Raw genomic sequence first — 26,165 nt, 5'->3', positions numbered from 1 at the left:
AAAAGAGGACTTGTCTGAAAGTGTTACACATTCTGTTATAACACACCTCAGGTTACCAAAATGGAAAGATGAGAAATATTTCAGGATTTACTTTGTGCATTTGACAGCTCTTAGGGTAGTCACTTCCCCCTTCTCCGTGTGGATCTTTCGCACGGTTTCAAAGCTCGGCATCAGTGAATGGATGGTTTCAGGGGATTATTTGGTATTTTGGTCTGGGCCACCTTTTCTCCTATATAGCTATATTTCTCCTCTTTCCTCACACCAAATGATTGCTACATTAATATTGTGGCTGGAGAAGAAGCCATTGTCAAGGCTTCACCCCACTATTGCTACCCTTTAACTAGTCACCAGAGAATATACAAGCACTGTAAGCAGCACACCCTGGTGTGTCAAGAGCCAAAGGTCTCTCTTGATCTTCTCTCCTGTCATGAAGGCACTTGGTAGTGTCCATTACCCGATGGATCTGATAAGTATAGATTGTATAAATCTCAGTAAACAAGTACATTCACCCTTATGGAAGTTCCACTGCCAAACAAACAAAAACACAAAGACACCACCACCACCTAACTCTTCAGACAGGTCAAGGACTGAATGGACAAGATGATCAACATCCCCCAGTTGATCCTTCTGGGACAGAGCTGAGGAACGTGCATTCATTTGTGCAGAACTCACAATGCTGCTGGCTGTGTCGTACTGGTTTTGTGCTTAAAGAGGCTGTCACAGAGTGCCAAATCCATCAAGAAGAAAAACAACTAAGTTTCCTTTATTCCAGCCTAGTAGGTCAACCAGCAGCACACAAAAGCAGCCACAGTTAGGCCCCAACCCTGAAAAAACTTCACTTGTGAGAAATCCCACTGAACTCAATAAGGAGAGTGTGCTTATAGGACTGGGTCCTCAGTGAACAACTCATCCACTTCTGGAGGAGCGGAGGGATCCATACATCAAGCACCTGATTATAAAACTGCTTTTAAAAGTAGTTTATTTGGATTTCCACATCCTTTAATGAATTGCAAATATATTAACAGAAAAGACTTTTTTCTAAGACTGTACAATTTCTGAAATAAAAGTCAGGAAAAGCAAAAAAGGAAAAAAGACAAAAATTACATTGTTTCAATGCAAATAGTACACACCACACCCACGCTTTGCATTTTTTCTTATTTTTGTATTAATAAATGACAGTCCCCTAATTCAACACATTTGCTCTAGTTTGGGTGTCAGAGCGCCTTCACATTTCACCTCCCTCGCCCCTCAAAGAGCAGATAAGTAGATTGATTAAAATACTGGTTCTCATGTGTTTGTTTTTTTAAAGAAGGTAAAATAGCAGCATGGTTTAAATGTAACTTGCAAATCTTGAGAAAAATAAAATGTAGGTGATGACGTACATCTAAAGCAAGGGACAATTTAGTATTTTGAGCACTAATGTTCAGTTTAGAATTTGCATCCTTTTAAAATCTTATCTGAGATAAGAGCCCTTTGCCGGGTATTTAAAAAATGAATTCCAATATAACAGTTTACAACTTTTAAAGAGCAAAATTGTTAAAAAAATTAAACTGCTATAAAGGAAACTCAAGATATTTTTTTCCCATATGGGGGGATTGGCTATTTGCCATCTCTGGCCCCCAAATAAACAAGCAGCGTTTGTTTTGGGAAAATCCCCAAATTAGCACATGCTCTTTGAAAACAGACAAGGAATAAAACTAAACCAAATTTGGGGCCTAAAACCTTGTCAGCAAGACCTAAGGTCTAAAACCTAAGGTCGGTCTAAAACAGAATTTTCCAGCTCTCAAGCAGATGGGGCCTGGGAAGAGAGAGATTCCTGCTTTTTGTTTAGAGAATGTAAACGTCAAGTACCCAAAGGTAGCCAATTATACTGTCTAGCCAATATTCACACAGACTGTAGCTCCAGACTCTACAATGTGTTGTTTCTTTGTAACTCACTCTTGTGGAAACCCTATTATGGAGGTGCGAATCTTGGAGTGCTGCAGCTGCTTTAAGACTGGGAGGGAAAAGAAAGAAACCATGCAGATACAGGTAACTTAATGGATATTACATGTGAACAGCAGGTGAGGATACTTTACTATAGTACAATTCCATTGGGGAATTTCAACCTTGGTGTTTTCCTTTTAAGGGATGGTTTATCATGCAAGAGCCTATCTGAAATACTTCTCTAGCACCAAAGAAATCTTGCATCTAGTGCACTCTTTACTCAGCTGAAATACTTGCATGATTTAGAATGAGATTTAGTCTACTTTCAGAAACAAACAGATTTACAGTATTGACAAAAGCACAAAGCTTCATCCAATATCACCTCCCATGGTTTAGAGATTTTCACTATGACTGGAATTCAGCCTAATTTTCCCTGCTTGTCTACCCACTTCAGAATAATGGAAAATGATATTTTTTGTGCAGCTGTTGTGAATTTTTTTTCCTTACGGTAAAAAATGCTTCTCGCAACCAAACAGTAGGCGTGATAGGACATGTTTGTACCTAATCTAGGACAAGGACACTAAAAAAAATATATATATTAAAAAAAAATTAAAGTTCTACTAATGGTAACTAAAGGTCTTCTAAAAACAATATACATTAAAATGAAAGGAACAGAACAAATTTTAAGACTGATCACAACAAATATGTTGCTGTGAAATTTGAATCATTCCCAATTTATTGTGCATAATTTGCTCTTTAAAAAACTGTTATGATATCATACACTTTCTTTACGGTCACTGCATAAAGGGCACCAATCTTTGTTGCAGAGCACTACAGAGAAAGATAATTTTGGATTCTTTAATATAGCCTCACTTTCTTCTCACAGAAACAGCCTCCAGGGCGCTCAATTCCTACAGATATAGAGTGAGAATTTTCTCCAAGAATCTTAAAGAATGGCTTAAAAAAAAATAAGATAATTGCACATTTTTGCATCCTGCTCAGACAACACTTTACAAAATAGTTTTAAAAGGATACTGTCTTAGACAAATATTTGATACATCTTACTGTAAGGTTCTGATTGGGTTAAGGCTTACACTGTCTTCCTGGCTTCTTTATCTACTTAGAAACAAGTTGTCACTGTGGCTTATATTACTTTTATCCTTTCAACATTACAATTTTATCTACATGTCTCTTTATTTTGCTCTTATAATAAACTTTTTGTTCTCTGAACATTAGAACCGAATCCAAGGGGCACCTGAAGAAGAGTCAACACGTTAATGACTTGTTTTGCTGAAGTACTAAGTAGACAATAATTGACATTTTGGAAATTAGATGAATAAATTAACTCTTGGCTAGAATATTAAAGCGTTCTGTAATAGTGGCTATGCTGCAATGTGCTCCTCTGGCTAAGAACAAGTTTACACTAAGTAGGGACCCCGGATATAGTCTATATTTTGACACACACCCTGAATCCTGAGCATGTGCATTGTATTTTGTTCACTGGAGACACTGTAGCTTTAAGTTCATTTACATTCCCTGGCATTTAAGTTACACTATAATATGCAAAAGTTTTTAACCTGTCCCATCCTGCACTTAACGCTGTCTTTGAAGAACTTGGAAATGGAAGTTCAGCACTCTGCTTACCAAGAAAGAATCAAACTAAGACACATTTCTGGAGAAAGTACTAAGGAAGCAGTTTCTTGTTCTATTCCCACATCTCTCGGCTCACTTATAGCAAACCACAAGTCTTTCTTCCATGATAGCTTTCCAACAAAGGAGGAGTTGGAAAAAAATATTGTTTTCCTCCTCTAAGAGTCATTTCATAAAGGTGTAAGAGCCACTAGTCAGTCTCAGAAGCAGCTGAACATCGCACTGCCATTAATTCGGTGTATGTTTAAAATCTGATGAGTGGTGCACTCATGGTGTCGGGAGAATAATGACAATGCTGGCTCAGTGATGTGAAGACCCAGTACATGAAGGAAGGGGAGAACACAACAGTACCAATCACACATCCAAGCTCAGATACTGGCTTTTGGAGGTTAAAATTCATCACTTTCAACTGCATGGAGTTGCGTGTCATCTGCATCTGTCATGCTGCTCTCTTGGGATTCATCTGTGCCAACTTTAAAACACAAACAAGGGATTAGGCTCTTTGGTAGAAGACATGCACATTTTACACAAGCAAGTCCACCATATTAGAAAACAGTGGCAACAAGGCTCTATCATAGCCTATAAATATAGAGGGTTCCCCCCTCCACAGTAACCTTTTCCCACACTGCCCCCCATCCCTGGATTGTCTTTTCTAATCCCGTATGCCATGCAACCTCTCTGCTCTTCAAAACCCAGTTCTTTTCACTCTCTCCTCCAGTGACCCATGCCCGCCTAACGAGATCTAAATAAAAGAGCTGAGAAGGGAATCAACATGACGTGCATCTTGCAAAAACAAGCACCTGCATTATTTTAAAGCCTCCTTAACCACCTCCTGTCAGTGACCTAGGAGGGAGACTGAGTAAGATCTCCTCCCATTATAAAGTGAACACAGAAGGCCAGACTGATATACCTACCAGTCACCTGCCCTGCCCCACAGAAATTGATAGCTTGGATCAATCTTGTTATCCCAAAACCGTAATGTTTAAGGACTATTTAGTATTTACAGTGGTAAAGTGTTCAGAGGTAGTGAAATTAAAACAGGATGGAAACAGGTTTTACTGCCATACTCTGACCCCCCCATGCTGCAAGTGACAGAGTGAAGTTTACAGCAAAAGAATGAAGGCTAGTAAAAGATTCAGAAATGCCAGTTTATACAGACATTTAAAAAAGTGTAAATCAGTCTATTTGCAGATACCTACTCTGACCTCATTCAGCTTGTACACAGGCACAGTCCAAAGCACGGTAAGGAAATGCATCTAACCCGCCCCCCATATTCACGGTGATCAGCAAAGCAAAATGAACGTTCATCTGGTGAGAAGCAGCTCTCAGCAAGTTCTGTCCTTGTTAAAACTTGCAGTAAAGCAAGATAAATAGCTCAAGGAGATGGTCACTTTCTAAGCAGGTTGATTGTGCCTACCTGTATTGCTTAAAGGTAAATTTTAGATAGCACAGTTTAGACTATAAAAAGTACCTTCACCTTTATCTGAATTTCCAAATTTTTTGATGCCGAGGAAAATAGTAGTCCTTCAGAATACCCAGAAGTAACACATGGTCTCTTTTTGAAAGCTTACTTTAAGGACCTTGCCAAGACTGGGACTTAAAGGTGTGTTAGAATGTGTTAGCCAACATGTTTTAAAAGGTCAACACTGCCTCATCTACAACTGGCTTAACACATGCTAAAATGGTCACTTGGCAATTTAGACCTTTGAGGTATTTTTTCCAGTCTGTCTGCAGAGTCAGGAGGATTGCATTGGTTTACATTTGGAAGACTAAGTAATGTCTGGTGAATTCAAGCTTCTATTTTTTTTGTTTTAAAAATACCAAAAATTTAAAAAGGATCCTAGTACAAAATTTCTGTGGTGCTTTTTTCCAGAAACTGCAGTCACCTCTCAAAAGATTAAGTGCTCTGTCTCCATCTGCTGGGCGTAGACGAACTATATACTACAGTGTTTAGACTAGTTTGGACAGAAGAACTAACAAACATTTACCATTTCAGGAAATAAAAAGCATGTTAAAAAACAAGATGCTATGGTTTTACTGGAAGGTGTCACTGATATCAATGGGATACACACCAGCAATACATCTGATAAAGTTTTCAGCACAATTTTACAATGGACTAGAACAATTTTAAGTTCTGTAGTAACATTTTTGCCTAATGAAGAAAACAAAATGGTTCTTTTGCAACAGTCTATCCATCCATTTTCTAGTTCATGTCAAGCTCATCAATATTTATGACCATCATATTTCTGGATAAAAAATTAGATGAGAAAGATTTAGGCCATTCCCTCTGGTGTATTTTTTCAGTGCTTTATTCTGCCAAGTTTCAAACAACAGGGCTTCCACAACTTTCCTTGAGAGAGAATTCCAAGGTCTAACAGATCTCACTGTTAGGGGTATTTTCCCTTGATATTGAACCCAAGTTTTCCTTTGCTTAAGTTATCTCATTACACTTATGCTGCTCTGAGTCCTTGAACAAACAATTTCATTATTTCCTTGCTCATTACACCCTTCAGATACTTGAAGGATTAGATGCCCCTTTACTGGAAGGTTCAGATTGCAGGGTGTATAATTATCTTGTAAAAAGTATTAACAGTATTTATATAAATTATATAACAATAGTTTATTAGGTCCTGCAAAGATTAGTCCTTGTACTAGGATCAAATACCTAAACTCTCTGAAGAAATCTAACAATCTTTCACTACGAGTTTATTACAAGTAGACCCAGCTAGATCAGCAGTAAGAGAATTGTTGGGAGTCGCCACTTGCTGGGCAAATAGGTAAGCAGTTATAGTCTGGGCTTCTGTTTTACTGAGGAACAAAAAATCTTTCTACTAGGAAACCAGTTAATTTGGATTTTGAGCTGGAAATACAAACCTGACTCATATGGATAACATTCGCTGATCTGCTCTTCTTGAGTTATCGGTTCCTCATCATCTGGAAGGTAACGTTTATCAATGGCCTCTTTGATCTGGTTGTTGGCTCCTTTAGGATCTAAATCCATTGCCCACGAGAAATTCATAAGGGCCAGATGAGTTTGACCCAATTTTTTATAAACCTAAAAATAAAAATATTAACACTACATTTTCCATTAAGTTGCTACTCGATATCATTTTATCCAACAGTGGCTTGTAGCCAATAGTTATTTTTAAGTGGTATTCATAATTCCTACTGTAATGTGAAAGACTGCTGGATGAATGGGACGTTAGCATGCATTGTAAGCAGTCATCCGGGAAGGAACTGAATGTCTCAAAGAACTCCTCTGATACAGAGCCTGTCATGCCTCTTGGTGACTGGACAGAATCCATTCCAGATTGGTAATGACCAAAAGACACCGTCATTTAATGGCTATTTGGTGCTCTACATGAAATGAATTTGTCTCAGTCCACTTCCTAGTTCTCACACCAGAAGTGGTCCTCTTAAGGGTCTGCAGAACAGGGCTGAGGCACATTGGTGGGTGGCCTTGCTGCTGCCCATGCTGTATATTCTTCATCAAGGGATGACTTCTGTTACCAGAGCTATCAGCCAGTCATCTTTCACAAGCATCACTTTCTTTTAATTTAAAACAGGTTTGTCCTAGGAACACAAAAAAGTGAATCCCCTTGCCCCAAGGCCTTTAGGTAGCAATCCCTTTATGCTATTGCCATCATTACACCTTTCAGAAGGAAGGTTTCATGCTTTAGTCTATCTGCAGTTAGATCATATGGCACGGAGTGCACAATCTAGCTCTGAACCACAGGAACTGGAAATCTCTGCAGGACAAAACTAACAGCAAGTGTAAAAGAAAGCTGCAGCCATTTAGCTCAGTTCAACATTCTGAATATTAATACGCTGTGAAATGTGACGACACGAGTTTTCATTTAATTAGAAATGTACTAAAAAGGAGATGGAAACGGACTTCTCTCAAACATCCGAGGCCCAGTTAGGGAACACTGCAGAAGGTCCAAAATGAGCAACACAAATGCACTGGGTGGGAAGTTGCATGGGGTGGATTTTGTTAGTAGTGTTACTGTGTGGCTCAGTGGTTTAAGCATTAGATTTGAAAACCCCTAGACTCCCAATATCCAGAGGTTCAAATCTCAATAAGGCTGATTCAGCTCTTCATTCTTCCAAAATAACCTGGTTCCATGTAGTTGTTGTGTAGGGATCTTTAGATGAAACAGAAGTCCTGCCTGCCCTGTGTAGGTGTTTTACACCCTATACTATTTTGCAGATGTTTCTTGTTCAGCATTTCTGATATAACAGACTAGCAGAATGTGATTACAAGACGTCTGTAGAAATGCATGTCTAAGATGACAGCATCATGGGTTCTATCCCCAGATGAGGTAGGATTCTATCCATCACACCATTTCTGCACCATTATTGTATTGGCCAAAGTCTTTGTACTTTTGAGTCACATTTTTGGGGGAAGGTGCAGCAAGTATGCACAGAAAATCATGTATCTGTTTTCATACAGGCATTTTTGTATGAACCTGTTCCATAGTCCTTAGAACACACTGTCCTTCAGTGATGCAGTTATGGTGGGGATAAAGGATGCTAGTGGCATGGTGAAATCAGGCTTCAGGCTTCCACAACAGAAGTAATTCTTTCAGAAATAGAGCTCTACCAGGAGAGCACCCATTTTGATCAAAAACTAATCTCAAATGCAGTTGCCAGTTTATATGTGGTGAGGCATACATGGCACTGTGGGAATTTTCAGAACACTGTGCAAAATGGAAGCAGCTTCATGATAGATAGAAAACTAGCACCTAGGCTTGTTTCTCTGCAACAACAAAAATCACAGGTACTTATGATCACAGCTATATTTCATAGAACTATGTTCAGTTTTTACCTTTCCTATTAAGAAGTAAACAAGAGACTCTTTGGGAACAATCTGTTTCAGTTCTTCAAGTTCTTGTAAAGCAGACTAAAAGAGGGGGAAAAAATGTTAAATGGTTTTCCCAGTAAGTTTGAGCCAGTTTGAGCATCACTCCACTTTTATTACATCATAATAAACAGGTTAATTAAAAAACAAACAGTTAGTTCATGGCTTTTTTGGAATCCATCTTGTAAACCATATAGAAACCTCAGATGGCTACTTTCCTCTGTGAATAACCATTGCACAATCAAATGTAAATGTAATATTCTAGCAAATGCAGGCTGAATAAGAGTAATGTTTTAAAATGTAAATAATGTTTTTTTCTTCCAATTTAATATGGTTTTAAATCTCTGGAGAGATTGTTTTGGGTGTCTTTAGTTAGTTTCCTACTTGGTAGACAAATTTCAGATTTTCCATTTTTAAACTAAGAAGTTGCACACTTAAAATGTTAAATCTGTGCTGAAAAAAAGGTAACTCCAGGGCTTCATTTACATCCTTACCATGAGAACACAAATGCAAACACCAAATTAATAGGCAAATAGCCCAGACTATATTTGCAACCAACACCCGCCTCCAATATACTGAGCTTCCACAAATCAAGAAAGATAAATGCTTTGACTGGCTACTCTCTGCCATTAGGTTTTACAGTTTGGAGTCAATGAGATTTGTGCTCCTCATCACTTTGGGTGCTTGATGGAAATTCCCCCCTTAGATGTCTAAATATTGGCTTTTAGGCTCGCTTTTTAAATTATGACCTGCTTATATATGAGAGTTCACAATAACGTTGTTAATGTATTCAAAGTTCAGTAACTTTTCACTGTTAACATTGAAGCAGCTTTGTTTTGAAGTGACAAAGTTTTCATGTTACCAAGAAAAAAGCTTAAATAAAAATACAGTTTTAGCTTCTCTTCTGCAAACACTTATGCACACATTTAACTTTACTCACATGAATAATCTATTAACTTCAAAGGGACTACTCATGTGCTTACAGTTATATATTGAGTTAAGTGTTTGCAGGATTATGCCTTAACCCTCAGTATTTTGTTTATTAAAATTCAAATGTAATCAAAAAACTGAGAAGACACCCTACCAGTAGAATTTAAAATCAAGTAGAATTTATAATTTAGTTCCTTATAAATTTTAACATTGCAAGGTATAACTAACTTTTACAAAAAGAAAAGGAGTACTTGTGGCACCTTAGAGACTAACCAATTTATTAGAGCATAAGCTTTCGTGAGCTACAGCTCACTTCCTCAGATGCATATCGTGGAAACTGCAGCAGACTTTATATATACACAGAGAATATGAACCAAGCTGTAGCTCACGAAAGCTTATGCTCTAATAAATTGGTTAGTCTCTAAGGTGCCACAAGTACTCCTTTTCTTTTTGCGAATACAGACTAACACGGCTGTTACTCTGAAACTTTTACAAACACTCAGTCTGATTTAAATCAATGATTTTTTTTTTTTTGAAGTCAAGGGATTTATATCATAATCTTTTAAAAATTGCTACACACTGGGCAAATGATACCTTGTAATGGTAAAGTGACAGCAAAGATAAAAAGATAATAAATAAATAAAGATCAGGCAATTCAAGGAAGTGCAAAATCCCTGACACCTGAATAGCAGATCACTGATATGGTCTCTACTGGGATAAGTGCGGAGAGTCTTGGTGTTCTATTGAAGAATATGGGTTAACTGATGCTACTGTCAGACTGCGACCGCATGAAAGTGCAGTTGGTGAGCTCAGACCAGTGCAATGTGCTAAATGTCATGGCATTTCGGTTAAAAACATTAAACATTAAAGAAGTTAAGGGTCTGATCTTTTTAAATCCAGAGATTATTTAAATGCATGTTGCTGCTTGTGCAGCTAAATTTCCTTCTTGTAAAATCTAAGGCTGAACAAGGCTGGGCACTGTCAGCAATTGTATATGTACTTCCATAGGAAAGAAGTGTTTTTGGAACACTTCTTTATCTTTTCTGCATCAGACTACATTTGCTATTTTATCCCCATGGGACATCTTCCTCCAATTCTGGTTGCATTTCTCCCCTTCATCTTATTTAAGAATTTACACCAGGACTTTGTGTTAAAATCCTTAATTTTAGAGAGTGTTTTAAATTATCCTATATTTAGGAACTTCAAAATGGAGGTTCTCACTATCAATGTAATTTCCTCTTGTGTACATATTACAATAAGGTCTCATTATGAACCAGACTGTGGTCCTGTTTCCTCAGCTAAGCAAGACAGGAAGGGGGCATAAGGACCCACCAGCTAGACGTAGGCCATGTCTACACTACCACTTTTGTTGGTATAATTTATGTCACTCAGGGATGTGAAAAACACACCCTCATGAGCAACATAAGCTACACCGACAGAAGTGCTGGTGTGGACAGTGCTATGTCAGTGGGAGGGCTTCTCCTGCCAACATAACTACTGCCACTCATGGAGGTGGTTTTATTATGTCGATGGGAGAGCTCTCTCCCGTCGGCATAGAGTGGCTACATAAACGATCTTACAGCAGCACAGCTGCATCGGTACAGCTGTGCTGCTGTGAGTTTGCTAGTGTAGACCTGGCCTAAGTAGCGGCATGGGAAGGAGAGCACCAAACCCATTCTCACAGGTGTAGCAAGTACCTATATAACAGTGCAAGACAGTAGAAAACCAGGCCCAGACTGTCTAGCTTTCTCTCCTTGGAGAGATAACAAGGCCTTTGAAATATAAGTTTGCTTACTACTTTGGTTGCTTGTGGGACAGTTTTATTGCACTTTTCCTGCGTAACTCCCTTTGTACAAACTCATCAATACCACTAAATTTCAGAAAAGGTTGTAAATAAGGTTCTCTCCATATCATTTGCAAATTCAAATCATCAACAGATTTTACACATCTTGGGCCTCAAGAGGCAGACAATTTTTAAGCCAACCATTACAAAAATATCTACTGCACTGCCTGCTCCCCCCAGTAGAGATGCCTCTGGCTCAACTTTAGTCCCTTTGCCAGATAAAGGGATGTCCCAAATTCTCTGCTCACATCACCAGGCCTGATGCTACCAATGCTACTTTTTGATCCTCAACAGTTCTTTACATGAGCATGAGTTACATCGTGAATTATTTTTATTTTTTTTGTACTGCCTAGTCTACTGCTGTGAGTGCTTCTGGCTAGGTTCCCGGAACAAAGATATTCAACACTCTCTCTCCAGTTCAAGTCAAGAAGATCAATAAGCAGGTACTCTGCTGGTTAAGAGCTTGGGGAACATTAGTGTCTGGATGCTCGGACTCATGCTCAGGGCAGAGAGTGGGGAGGTAATATTCTCCAGAAGAACTATGCAAGCAGTTCTACAGTTTGGTCTTGTGAGGGCGTTCAACTGTAATTTCGCATTTAGAGTTATTGTGCCCATCAGTCTACAGGTGTTTTAAGACCATGTGTGGGAAACTAAATTAGTCAGAGATCACCTACAAAAGACCAACCTCAACCCCTAAATTGAAAGCAGCATCCCTAACCCCTGCAGGATTTGAACACACCCCACAGAAAGATTATCCCTCAAAAAACACCTGTTATTAGGAGGTCAGTCCTTTATACAGTGCTGAAGTGGTTACCAAATACAGATTTGGTTAACTGGAGTCAAGTAGCCCTCCTGATACCAGAAGGCTTCCTTTCAAATAAAGGAGCTATTTGCATTAGTGCCAGGATGACTACAACTGCTGCAGTATTACACTGGGAAAAGAGGCAGGTCTTTCAAATAGCCATAGCCAGCATGAAAGATATATTCTTGGAGCCAAGCATAACTTCCATTATGAAGTAATAAGAATCAAGATTTGATTAACTTTTAATTCATCATCATTCAGACAGCTGCAGACCCTACGGAATATAGAGAGACTTCAGTTTCTAGCATCCATGTCTTACCTTATATTTTTCATTTGCAAATAATACAGAGGCTCGATGAAATTTGCATAGTGGGTTCTTCGGATCAATGTTAATGGCTTTGTTTAGAGTATCCAAAGCCTTTTCAGATTTTTTCAGTGCATGCTGGACCTACAACAGAACAGAGATGACGTTAATAGATTTCCTTTTTCAAAGAAAGAGGGGAAGGCAGGATCTGACCTGCCAGACTATGAAAAAATACATTTGACAAAATCCAGTGCCTTTAAAATGCAATATTCAAATACAGTAACTCCTCACTTAAAGTCGTCCCAGTTAACATTGTTACGTTGCTGTGCTTGTTTAAAGTCGTTTGGCAGCTGCCTGCTTTGTCCATTGCTTGCAGGAAGAGCATCCCGTTGCAGCTAGCTGGTGGGGGCTTGGAACCAGGGTGGACTGGCAGCCTCCCTATCAGCTCCCCTAAGTTCCCTGTGCAGCAGCTGCCCAGCAGGCTATCTGTACAGTTGTCCTTCCCCCCACTGCCATGTGCTGCTCCTGCCCTCTGCCTTGGAGCTGCTCTCCAGAGCCTCCTGCTTGCTTTGGAGGAGGGGAGGGGAAGAGAAAAGGAGAGGTGGGCTAATGTCAGGGTGTCCCCCTCCCCCTGCACCCCGTTTACCCCATCTCCATAGAGCAGGGGGGACACACGACAGGGCTCAGGGAGCTTCCTGGCAGCAGCTGCTGCGGTCTCAGCTTGCTGATTAACAAGGCAGTGTACTTAAGAGTGCGTCAGTGTATTTAAAGGGGAAATGTGCATCTCTCTCTCTGTCTCCCATGCTGTCTCCCCTCCCTCCATTCCTGCTGACTTGTAGAGTGAGGCTACATTAACAATGAGTTAACCCTTGAGGGCTCAGCCAATTGCTAGTTCATCATTTAGCAGTAAGGCATTTCTTGGGAAATATCCCACCCTCTGACTCCACCACCTCAACCAAACTTTACAATCATCATCATCGCTGTGTACAGTATTAAATTGTTTAAAACTTATACTGTGTGTGTGTGTGTGTGTGTGTGTATGTATGTGTGCGCGTGCACACAGTGTCTTTTGTCTGGCAAAAAAAAAAAAAAAAATTCCCTGGAACCTAACCTCCCCCTATTTACATTAATTCTTACGGAGAAATTGGATTCGCTTAACATCATTTCGCTTAAAGTCGCATTTTTCAGGAACATAACAACGTTAAGTGAGGAGTTACTGTAGAGAGGCTCATTCTGGAGTCAGATAAGATTGCACAATTCACCTCTCACTATTAAGCTTTTTACTCCTAGCTCTCACACTCTAGCAGAACGGTAAGTTGGCCCTCACCACCGAACTAGTTCAATGCCCCTGCCCTAGAACATAAAGTCATTGAACACCCATCAACATAGCAGAATCGGGGGCAGGAAAAGCTTAACCAAGGGCTATAATATACTTTGTTGCCATACTGCAAGTGAGAAAAGGGTCAGCAGATGACCACATAACCAACCGCCATGATACTGGTCTGCCCCACATCACTCAAACAATCATTAAATGTATAAAAAAACAGCTTTCTATATTAGAACAGAGCATTTGCTCTAGTTGTACAAATCCTTCACAGGCAGAGGGACAGACCTAAAACAATGGCTCAGTCTTGTCAGGCCTCTATACCAGTTTAACGACAGTAAGATCTTAGAATCATAGACTTTAAGGTCAGAAGGGACCTTATTATGATTGTCTAGTCTGATCTCCTGCACAACGCAGGCCACAGAATCTCACCCACCCACTCCTGTAACAAACCCCTAACCCACGTCTGAGCTATTTAAGTCCTCAAATCGTGGTCTAAAGACTTCAAGGTGCAGAGAATCCTCCAGCAAGTGACCCGTATCAGCTGTGCTGACTGCTTCCAATTTAACTGTGCTAGTAGTTGGCACAAGCTGCTTAGAAATCCCTACTCTTAGAATTAAGGGTCATCACATATATAGATGATTAGGAGGTGGGGACCAAGGATGCACCAAGGCCCAAAATAGAACTTCATTAAAGGTACAGTGGGGGAGCCTCAAGTGCCAGTTCCAGGGTCCACTTGAGGACCACTGAGCTAGTTACGTTTTTTCTCTGTGAATACTCAGTTCCTTTAAAACTTTCTCATATGAGGACTGATTTTCAGATCCCTACTCTACTTGGGCATGTGCCCACACTGTGAAAGTACAAAAATTGCTCAAGTGTGAACCCAAATGCTATCACCTACATGAGCCCAACTATCCAGTTTTGAGGGTGTAAATTTTAAACACTTATGGACGCACAGATGATAGCATTGTTCCAGGACAAATACAGGTGTTTATAGCTGCAAAAAAACAGAAACGTGTGCAAAATTGCATTCACACACACAAGTGGAAGAAGGGCAGGGCCTTTGCTAAAATTCTGGTCCATAATATGCTTTTTCTACTGTGAGCACACACAATAAAAAGCCGATTAAACAGAACAAAGGATAGAATTACCAGTAACTGCAATCTACTTACTACTCCAATGTGACAGAGTAAGACTGAGCTCTGAGGATTGATATCGAGTGCTTTCTGGAAATGCATTTCTGCTAGGCTGAATTTCTCCTGTTTGTAATAAATCATTCCCAACCCATACCTGCAAGGACAAAACAAGTTTGTCAGATAATAATAAAGGTTGGTTTGTGATAAATCAAACTTTAAGTGTAGACTGGCAGAAGAAAATGGTCTTTGTCACATTAATTTGACAGATTAGATCAATGGAAACAAACAATGAAGTTCCTGGGATTCAGATATAGCCATATAAGCCTTTCCACTACAGCAGTTTGGGTAAACGTACACTGTAACCATAGCAGCATCCAACACATTGTTTCAAATTTTGGCATCTGAGTCATGTAAATCTTCTGCTAAATAAGCCCTGGTCTACACTAGGAGTTGACGTCGAATTTAGCAGCGTTAAATCGATTTAACCCTGCACCCGTCCACACGACGAAGCCCTTCTTTTCAACTTAAAGGGCTCTTAAAATCGATTTCCTTACTTGACCACCGACAAGGGGATTAGCACTGAAATCGGCCTTGCTGGGTCGAATTTGGGGTACTGTGGACACAATTAGATGGTATTGGCCTCCGGGAGCTATCCCGGAGTGCTCCATTGTGACCGCTTTGGACAGCGCTCTCAACTCAGATGCACTGGCCAGGTAGACAGGAAAAGGCCTTCAAACTTTTGAATTTCAATTTCCTGTTTGGCCAGCATGGCAAACTGCAGATGACCATGCAAAGCTCATCAGCAGAAGTGACCATGATGGAGTACCAGAATCGCAAAAGAGCTCCAACATGGACTGAACTGGAGGTACGGGATCTGATCGCTGCATGGGGAGAGGAATCCGTGCTATCAGAACTATGTCCCAGTTTTCGAAAAGCCAAAAACTTTGTCAAATTCTCCCAGGGCCTGAAGGACAGAGGCCATAACAGGGACCTGAAGCAGTGCCGTGTGAAACTTAAGGAGCTGAGGCAAGCCTACCAGAAAACCAGAGAAGCGAACGGCCGCTCCGGGTCAGAGCCCAAAACATGCCGCTTCTATGATGAACTGCATGCCATTTTAGGGGGTTCAGCCACCACTACCCCAGCGGTGTTGTTTGACTCCTTCAATGGAGATGGAGGCAACATGGAAGCAGGTTTTGGGGACGAGGATGATGATGATGATGAGGTTGTAGATAGCTCAGAGCAAGCAAGTGGAGAAACCAGTTTTCCCAACAGCCAGGAACGGTTTCTCACCCTGGACCTGGAGCCAGTACCCCCCGAACCCACCCAAGGCTGCCTCCCGGACGCGCCAGGCGGAGAAGGGACCTCTGGTGAGTGTACCTTTTAAAATACTATACATGGTTTAAAAGCAAGCATGTTTAATGATTAATTTGCCCTGGCATTCGTGGCTCTCCTGGATATACTCCCAAAGCCTTTGCAAAAGGTTTCTGGGGAGGGCAGCCTTATTCCATCCACCATGGTAGGACACTTTACCACTCCAGGCCAGTAGCATGTACTCGGGAATCATTGTACAACAAAGCATTGCAGTGTATGTTTGCTGGCGTTCACACAACATCCATTCTTTATCTCTGTGTTATCCTCAGGAGAGTGAGATATCATTCATGGTCACCTAGTTGAAATAGGGTGCTTTTCTTAAGGGGACATTCAGAGGTGCCCATTCCTGCTGGGCGGTTTGCCTGTGGCTGAACAGAAATGTTCCCCACTGTTAGCCATGGGGAGGGGTTAGCAACGTGGTGGGGGGAGGCAAAATGCGACCTTGGAATGAAAGCACATGCTATGTATGTAATGTTAACAGCAAGGTTTACCGTGAAAGAGCGTACCCATCGTTCTATAAAATGTGTCTTTTTAAATACCACTGTCACTTTTTTTTTCCCTCCACCAGCTGCATGTGTTTCAAGGATCACAGGATCTTCTCCTTCCCAGAGGCTAGCGAAGATTAGAAGGCGAAAAAAACGCACTCGTGATGAAATGTTCTCTGAGCTCATGCTGTCCTCCCACACTGATAGAGCACAGACGAATGCGTGGAGGCAGACAATGTCAAAGTGCAGGAAAGCACAAAAAGACCGGGAGGAGAGGTGGCGGGCTGAAGAGAGGGCTGAAGCTGAAAGGTGGCAGCAGCGTGATGACAGGAGGCAGGATTCAATGCTGAGGCTGCTGGAGGATCAAACTAATATGCTCCAGCGTATGGTTGAGCTGCAGGAAAGGCAGCAGGAGCACAGACCCCCACTACAGCCCCTGTGTAACCAACCGCCCTCCTCCCCAAGTTCCATAGCCTCCTCACCCAGACGCCCAAGAACATGGTGCGGGGGCCTCCAGCCACCTAGCCACTCCACCCCAGAGGACTGCCCAAGCAACAGAAGGCTGGCATTCAGTAAGTTTTAAAGTTTTAAACTTTTAAAGTGCTGTGTGGCCTTGTCCTTCCCTCCTCCACCACCCCTCCTGGTGCTTCTCTCCTCCACCACCCCTCCTGGGCTACCTTGGTAGTTATCCCCCTATTTGTGTGATGAATTAATAAAGAATGATGAATTAATAAAGAGCAATGACTTCCCTCCTCCCTTCAGTCACCGCTTGCAGAGGCAGTAGAGGGTGGTTAGCTTACAGGGAAGTAGAGTGAACCAAGGAGCAGGGGGTTTCCTCTACGAGAAACCAACAGAACTTTCACACTGTAGCCTGGCCAGTCATGAAACTGGTTTTCAAAGCTTCTCTGATGCGCACCGCGCCCTCCTGGGCTCTTCTAACCATCCTGGTGTCTGGCTGTGCGTAACCAGCAGCCAGGCGATTTGCCTCAACCTCCCACCCTGCCATAAATGTCTCCCCCTTACTCTCACAGATATTGTGGAGCGCACAGCAAGCAGCAATAACAGTGGGAATATTGGTTTCACTGAGGTCTAACCGAGTCAGTAAACTGCGTCAGCGCGCTTTTAAACGTCCAAATGCACATTCTACAACCATTCTGCACTTGCTCAGCCTGTAGTTGAGCAGCTCCTGACTTCTGTCCAGGGTGCCTGTGTATGGCTTCATGAGCCATGGCATTAAGGGGTAGGCTGGGTCCCCAAGGATAACTATAAGCATTTCAACATCCCCAACGGGTATTTTCTGGTCTGGGAATAAAGTCCCTTCCTGCAGCTTTTGAAACAGACTAGAGTTCCTGAAGATGCAAGCATCATGTACCTTTCCCGGCCATCCCACGTTGATGTTGGTGAAACGTCCCTTGTGATCCACCAGTGCTTGCAGCACTATTGAAAAAGTACCCCTTGCGGTTTATGTACTCGCCGGCTTGGTGCTCCGCTGCAAAGATAAGGATATGGGTTCCGTCTATGGCCCCACCACAGTTAGGGAATCCCATTGCAGTAAAGCCATCCACTATGACCTGCACACTTCTCAGGGTCACTACCCTTGATATCAGCAGATCTTTGATTGCGTTGGCTACTTGTATCACAGCAGCCCCCATAGTAGATTTTCCCACTGCAAATTGATTCCCGACTGACCGGTAGCTGTCTGGCGTTACAAGCTTCCACAGGGCTATTGCCACTCGCTTCTCAACTGTGAGGGCTGCTCTCATCTTGGTATTCTTGCGCCTCAGGGCAGGGGAAAGCAAGTCAAAGTTCCATAAAAGTGCCCTTACGCATGCGAAAGTTTTGCAGCCACTGGGAAGCCACTGCAGACACTATGCCGTCTCACCAGTCTGTGCTTGTTTCCCAGGCCCAGAATCGGCGTTCCACCGCATGAGCCTGCCCCATTAGCACCATGATGCCCACATTGCCAGGGTCCGTGCTTTGAGAGAAGTCTGTGTCCATGTCCTCATCACTCTCGTCACCGTGCTGACGTCGCCTACTCGCCTGGTTTCGCTATGCCAGGTTCTGGTGCTGCATATACTGCTGGATAATGCATGTGGTGTTTAATGTGCTCCAAATTGCCAAAGTGATTTGAGCAGGCTCCATGCTTGCCGTGGTATGGCGTCTGCACAGAAAAAAGGCGCAGAACGATTGTCTGCCGTTGCCCTGACAGAGGGAGGGGCGACTGACGACATGGCTTACAGGGTTGGCTTACAGGGAATTAAAATCAACAAAGGGGGTGGCTTTGTGAGAAACTGAATGGCCTCCTCAAGGATAGAGCTCAAAACTGGGTTTAGCAGGCCGTTGATTTCACAGAGGGAGGGAGGGAGGAGAAAATGAATACAAAACAAATCTGGTCTATTTCTTGTTTTGAGCCACTTCATCTATCTTTATACATCTTGCTGGCAGCAGACTGTGCAGTATGACTGCTAGCCATTGTCATCTCCTGGGTGCTCGGCAGAAGACGGTGCAGTATGACTACTGGCCATTGTCTTCTGCTAGCTGCAGATTAAAAGACAGTGCACTGCCGGTAGGACTCAATTGCCATGAGACGAAACTTAAAAGGAAAATGACCTGGCTGAGTCACTCCCATGTTTGTCCAGGCGCCCCTTACCTCATCGAGGTTGGTTAAAAGAGCACCCAGGACTATGTCGACTACGGCTACCAGTCATACTGCACTGACTGCTGCCAAAAGGCAATAAACTGCTGCTGTGTAGCAATGCAGTACTATGTCTGCCAGCACCCAGGAGACATACGGTGAGCTGAGCGGGCTCCATGCTTGCCGTGGTATGGCGTCTGCACAGGTAACTTAAGAAAGGAGGTGCTAAACTATTGTCTCCCCTTGCTTTCACGGAGGAAGGGAGGGAAGGGGGACCTGACGATATGTATCCAGAACCACCCACAACAATGTTTTAGCCCCATCAAGCACTGGGATTTCTACCCAGAATTCAAATGGGCGGTGGAGACTGCGGGAACTGTGGGATAGCTACCCACAGTGCAACGCTCTGGAAGTCGACGGCTGCCTCGATACTGTGGACACACTCCGCCGACTACATGCACTTAGAGCATTTGTGTGGGGGGACTCACAATCGACTGTATAAAAACACTTTCTACAAAACCAACTTCTATAAATTTGACCTAATTTCGTAGTGTAGATATACCCTAAAATAGGCCAGATTCACTGTTTGTGTAAGTGGGAGCAACTCCATGGACTTCAATAGACAGTTTATGCCAGTCATACCTTTAATGTCCCAGGCACTAGTGACTACGTTAGCTCAGAGAGTAACCCCTTCATTCACAAACTAGCTACAACGTCTACTAATTCACAATTGGGTTTTGGCACCAGTTCAGCCTGCCCAGCTGGAAGATGAATAACTGTAGCTGAAGCACTTAAACTGATTAGACAAGGAAATTTAATCTGAAGCTAAAGTGTATACAGAGCTACCAAGAGAGAAGCAATAACTATGCACTCAAGGGTGGAATCTTTTGGCCAGCAGTATCCACTGGCTTGCACCTGAAGTTTACTCCATGTTGGTTAACTAGCCATCCTCCAAGCTGTGAGGTGCAGTGAAGCTGGCCTTGGAGGCAATATTAATGGAGGCTATACAGGGAGAGCTTCATCACATCTGGGTACTGAAACTGCCTGGGCCAAGCGGATGCCATTAGTATCACAGATGCAGTTTCTTGGCTGAATTCTCTAAACACCCTCAAAGTCAGAGGGATTGGTGAGCAAGCACACATCAGTCCAGTAGACCATAGAATAAGGAACACATCCGATTGTTGTATTATATGTTCCTGGGTGGGGGTGACAAGTGACTCAGGAGTATGGCACCTATAACAATATTTGAACCCTGACAAGAGAACTTGGTACCTCCTATCTACTTTCTATGATGTTGGAGGTGTGCTGTCTGTCACCATAGCTGTGCCAGTTCTAACAGATCTTCATTAACTGGTTATGTTACTCTCTCCTGTAAAAAAGTACATAAGATGTCTAATAATTTGTAAGATTTTTTGTGTATGATCTCCATCATAACCTAATGTTTCAGCTAGCCGTTCTTCTAAGGAGATCCTGAAAGGTCTTATATGGATGTGATGGCACAGCTAGACCTATAGCTGTATCAGGTGAGAGTGAAGAAATGGCAGCTGGAGTTAGGTTGGCAGAGTGATGTTGCTCCTCAAAGGCCTGCAGTTGCAGTAATGGAGCAGGAGGGACCTGAGGACACTGACAGGGTTGAACTCTTGTAGACTCTACAGGGGAATGTGATCTCACCCTGGAGTAGGTAGAGGAGGTGAGCTTTCTAATGTGTTGAGGACTCCAAAGAGCCCAGTAAGGCTAGGAGTGAGGTCCCTGGGCAAAACTGTGTAAGCAGCCTGGGGAGTCCCCAAGAAGAATGTCTCCCCCATTAAACCTGTGCCTACATTGATGTCCATGTGCCCTAAAAGCCTTGTCAGAGGTATGGTAGACTGAAGAGTAATTAGGAGAATCCTCCCTATTCTGGTCTAAAGGTTGATGGGGAGAAGAAATACTCATTCTCTAGAGGTGGAGTAGACCAAGCAGGAGTCCTTAGAATTTCTTTAGAGACATCTCTTGCCAGTGCCATATATACACACTCAGTGCTGAGAGTTTAGCAGAGCTCAATACCAATGTAAGCATTCTAATGGCTAAGGAAAAACAGAAGAGACTCAGGACATTTGGACACTGTCAAATCTCTTGGTACCATGAAGCTCAGTGCAGAGTGAGTTGGTACCTCTGACATTAAATTTAATACCCTCAGTGCCAGGGCTGTGCCTATGAGATTGGTACCGACAAAGCCAACAGCAATACCACGGTTGGTGCCAGGAGACCTGAAGGTTGTACCAGTGTGGGCAACTGCAAGGGGTTGGTTAGTAGCTGGTACCGCTGGAGTCTGTTGGAGTGCCCAGAGGGACAAACACAGGCCTTGTGCTACCCTTAACCTCATTCAGCACTGAATACCTATGCCTTTCTCTTAGGAGATCCCTTGGATGGTGCCCTATTCTAACACTTTTTCAAAGAGCCCTACCCCTCTCTGATGAAGGCCCGAGAGCAAGAACTGCTGCAGCAGGAAGGGACAGACATCTCACGAAGTCCAAGGCTTAAAAATTGGCGATTTCTGTTCTATCATGAAAACTGAGTACTGGGCAATAGGGAAGAAAAAAAAAAAATCTAAAAATCTAAAAGCACTACCTGTAAAGAAACTTAACATACACTGAACTATCAAAACTATTCTAGAAGTTAACTATGCAAGTGTACAAGAGCACAGGACACTGTGTGCAGTTCTGTCTCAGCCATGGGAAGTCAGAAGGAATTGAGAGGAGGGTTGGGTCTCCTTCACCCTTTTATGTCTTCGAAAAGGGGAGGTACCAGGGCATTTAGGGGACAGATTCAGGCATGGGTCAAAGGACACCTCTATTCAAAAGATTCCAATCTCTGGTGCATGTATATCGAGAGTGGAATACATATAGAAAAGCACTCAAAGAATTGCTAATTCATTGACTGTTAATTTGGCTTCTCCAAGATCCTCTATGCTAGCCCAGATAGTATGCTTTTCCTACAAAAAGTTGCAGACAGGAAACACATGAAACTTTTGTGACAAAATTCTGCCTATATTGGGGGCTAGCTATGATCAGACTTCCAGCGATTTAAAAAAAACAAACCACACTGACAACTGGATGATGCAGGATACAAGGCAGCTGGAGAGGAGAAGGAGAGAGATGGAAAATGACAAAAAAACAAAAATCTCTTCACTAAGAATGTATTCTGCTTTAAAATCAGATAATCCTGACAAAGGCAAGAATTAGGGGAAGGAGATCAACAAAAAAAACAACCAGCCAACCAAACCAAACCAAACCAGTAAAGTTGCTTCTCCTTCCATGGAACAAGAAATCAATGGGAATATGGTAAGTAGGTCATGCGACCTCCTTCTGTAAGGGTAGTCTCACCAAAAACTTTGTTTTTTCCTGTCCCCCATCTGCTACTAGGAGGATTTATAGTCACTGCCTTGGCTGGCATACAGCAGCAGTGAAGAAATGGAGCAGTGCCAGGGAACAAAAATGTTTGACCAAGTGGAAGTGGGACAATGCATCACATGTGACGCCATGAGAACACAAGGCAATGCAGTACATGCATTTTTTTAAACAAAGACTAATTACTATCCAGCAACAATGATGGCAATACCTGTTGTCAGATCTCTCCTTGTAACAGATAGAGTCACTCTTTTATGTGACAGGTTTCAGAGTAGCAGCCGTGTTAGTCTGTATTCGCAACAAGAAAAGGAACACATTTATTTGAGCATAGGCTTTCGTGAATGCATCCGGTGAAGTTAGCTGTAGCTCACAAAAGCTTATGCTCAAATAAAGGTGTTAGTCTCTAAGGTGCCACAAGTCCTCCTTTTCTTTTATGCGATGAGTGGCAGAAATAAAGAATTATCTAAGTTGTTATAACAGAGTGCCTACACTGGCAACATGTAAAGGCAGTCAGCAATAAAATACGCTTCTTCCCTTGGTGCTTTCATTAATAAAAAAAATCCTGAAAACTTACCATGCATTATAATGTCTAGGATTGACTCGGATTGCATTTCGAAAACAGGCTAATGCTTTGTCTAGTTCTTCTGTTAACACAAATTCATGCCCCAGCAGAGTGTAGGCATACGCATAGTTTGGATCAACTTGAATGGCTCTCTGGAAGAACTTGATTGCAATGTCATGCTCCCGTTGCAAGCTGAAACAGTTTCCTGCAGCACACCATGCCTAGTAAAAAGCAACATTGCAAAGTCACTATCAAATCCCCTTTTTACAACATGAGGGTGATAAATAATTGATTTCAACTGGTATTCTTCTACTGAGCTGTGTTTTTAGAGTATTGGCATGCTTCATCCCAGCAATGAGACATGCCAGCCACTGCTAGGATGAAACCCATAATGGTTTATCTACAGCATTATGCATACATGTATATAATAGCTTTCATCCATGGATTTCAAAGCACTTTTATAAGAATATTAGTTAAGTCTCATTCCTTGGAGGTAGAGAGGATTGGATGCATTTTATACATAGTGAAAACTGGGATACAGAGGTCAAGAGCCCAAGGAGACACAGCAAGTCAGCAGCAGTTAAATACTACAAGGATTACATGATATGGAGCGTATAAGCAGTCAGCTATTCAGCTCTAGCACTAGCAACAGCAGCGGGCTGGAGGCAGCTACAGTCAAGATTCAGCACCCCTTCACTCTCTCCAGCAGAGCAATGGGAACCCCACCCAGGGACACCAAATTCCAGTAGGAACCCCCACTCCCCATCCCATACAGCAGCCTGCATCATGACTTGAGGGATCAGAGCTTAAGACTCCCCAGCAGCAACGTCACCACCTCCTGTTATTGGAGGCTGTATTTCTCTCTGATCTCCAGACTCCTCTAGCTGCCGTGAATGGACATTTTACTTGACATTTACTATTCTCCACTTGAAGAATTGCTTGCTGGCAACGAACATGTTTTCTGTTCTTGTTTTCCTCCTTTCTTCTTCCCAGGCCTCTCCTGTGCACCTCTCCTGTCCTGCTACCCTCCATAACCTTCCACCTTTCTCCCCAGTCTTCTAACACACTAAAAGAACACATGAAAAGGTTCTTACCTTTTCTGAACTCTAATAAATGTAAAGAACAAAAAATTATAAATTCAAATAAAAGAACATGAATAATACATAAAGTGTGCATGTTTATAGGTTACAGGTCTCATTAAAATGTGCAGGACATTTTGCACATAACAGCCTTGCACTACCATGTGTCCATACAGTCACAACTGCCCCCTCTATTGACAGCCTATTGTTTGATTCATCGACAAATTTAAGACTGTAATGCATTACATGTTTAGAGGATACCCAGCAAATTTTAGGTGGTCAGTTAATTAAATATTATTGCAGGAAAAAGGGTGTTACAGAAAGACATTAAAATAGTAGCAGAGCAAGCAACAAAATCCCTGCAATCCTGGATACCTCTTTTCTACCTAATAGAGAGCACTCCCTCCCATGCATCAGGGTGAATAAATGATAGGGGAATCTTTCTGGATGAAAGGCGCTATGCAAATGAAAGTCATAACTGATGGGTTAACGGATTTCAGCCTGTCCCATGCAGGCGGACATGCCTTTTTTACAATGGTTACAGGCACCATCCTCGATCCACCAGGTAATCCAGTAGCCTTCATATGAGACAGTTCTGTTACACAAATATACCCGAATTAGACTAAACTAGAGTTTACTGAGTTTGTTCTGACTCATTAATCATCTTTAACCTTGATAAGAAAGTAACTGTAGGCAGCAACATACAGCACCACACTATCTTATACCTCTGGTGAATTTTTATCCATGTCTGTTAAATCTTTTGATAGGACTGAAAGTGCAACATCCTTCTGAAGATGCCATAGCGTTGTAGAGTAAATCTCCATGCCTTCAACTCTGTAGTTTTCAATCCTTCTTACTTCAGAGAATATCCTCTCAGCCTAAAAACAAAAGAATTTGAATGAAATCCTCGAGAAGAGCACTAAGAGGAATAGTAGGAAGTTCCAGAGATATATAAAAGCAATGGGGATGCTTAGTCTACCACCACCTATAAACACAAAAACCAACATGCAAAGCTTCAAATCTTGTGGCATTTCTAGCTTCTTATCCCAATGAAAGGAGAAACATAGTATGTTTACTTGAGACAAGCAGAAATCTGTAATAGCCCCCTGTAACAGTCTGACTCAGATTACGATACTCTTTCCATCCTAGTGCATGAAGAGAAGATAAAGGAGTAACATTGGTAAAATGAGATCAAGACATTATGAATTTCTATTATCAAAGATTTATATTGCATAGGTGGATGGTCTTAACCACATTACCTAGCCATCCAAACACAGCACACTTCAAGGACTGCCTTTATATGGATACTGGAGCATCTTAATGGCTGAAGGCCTTTCCAGCCTCAACCCACCTTGCTGTTGCAGGTGTTCGTTTACTAAGTAAATGAAAGAGAACAGCCCGAGAAAGGTTCCCTACAATGCATAAGAGCGTGTCCATGCCAGAAGTAGTGAGGCTGGTTCACTAGGAAGTAAGGTACCATATGGGACTACTTTTTTCTATAAAAAGTGTTCAAAGGAAATACAGCCTCTTTACTCAAAAATTCATTCTTGATTTTATGTTACTATGGCCAACTCAAGTTCCTTTCACAGATTTCAGATAATAGTACTCAGATCAGCAACAAGGGCAAAAATTAGGAAAGAAAAAGCTTTACGAAACTGCTGGGATCCATGGCACGGTCTTTCATGAAATATTAAAAGTGTCTGTACATTCCAAGTGTGTGGACATGATCAGGATGCAAACAAGGTCCAGGAGCAACTGTTTTTCTTTAAAAGAAAAGGAGTACTTGTAGCACCTTAGAGACTAACAAATTTATTTGTGCATAAGCTTTTGTGAGCTACAGCTCCGATGAAGTGAGCTGTAGCTCACGAAAG

At 42.0% G+C, this 26,165-nt stretch overlaps 1 protein-coding gene across 5 annotated transcripts in view; it reads right to left on the bottom strand.

Moving 5' to 3' along the window:
• Window positions 1-962: 962 nt before the first annotated feature.
• CDC27 (cell division cycle 27) overlaps window positions 963-26,165 on the bottom strand; it is a 61,154-nt gene continuing 35,951 nt past the window's right edge. For all 5 annotated transcript variants that reach the window (XM_073326342.1, XM_073326343.1, XM_073326345.1 and 2 more), the window contains 7 exons: window positions 25,020-25,172; window positions 23,228-23,436; window positions 14,813-14,930; window positions 12,332-12,460; window positions 8,405-8,479; window positions 6,451-6,631; window positions 963-4,048 (listed from right to left, as the gene is read on the bottom strand). In XM_073326342.1, the coding sequence (XP_073182443.1) occupies window positions 3,966-4,048; window positions 6,451-6,631; window positions 8,405-8,479; window positions 12,332-12,460; window positions 14,813-14,930; window positions 23,228-23,436; window positions 25,020-25,172 (948 nt within the window). In that variant the 3' untranslated portion in view covers window positions 963-3,965. The remainder of the gene's footprint in view (window positions 4,049-6,450; window positions 6,632-8,404; window positions 8,480-12,331; window positions 12,461-14,812; window positions 14,931-23,227; window positions 23,437-25,019; window positions 25,173-26,165) is intronic.

This window comes from Lepidochelys kempii, chromosome 27 (assembly GCF_965140265.1).
Source record: "Lepidochelys kempii isolate rLepKem1 chromosome 27, rLepKem1.hap2, whole genome shotgun sequence".
Classification (NCBI taxonomy): Eukaryota; Metazoa; Chordata; order Testudines; family Cheloniidae; genus Lepidochelys; species Lepidochelys kempii.
Note: the sequence above shows the minus strand (reverse complement) of the source record. Positions and strands in the feature narration are given on the sequence as shown.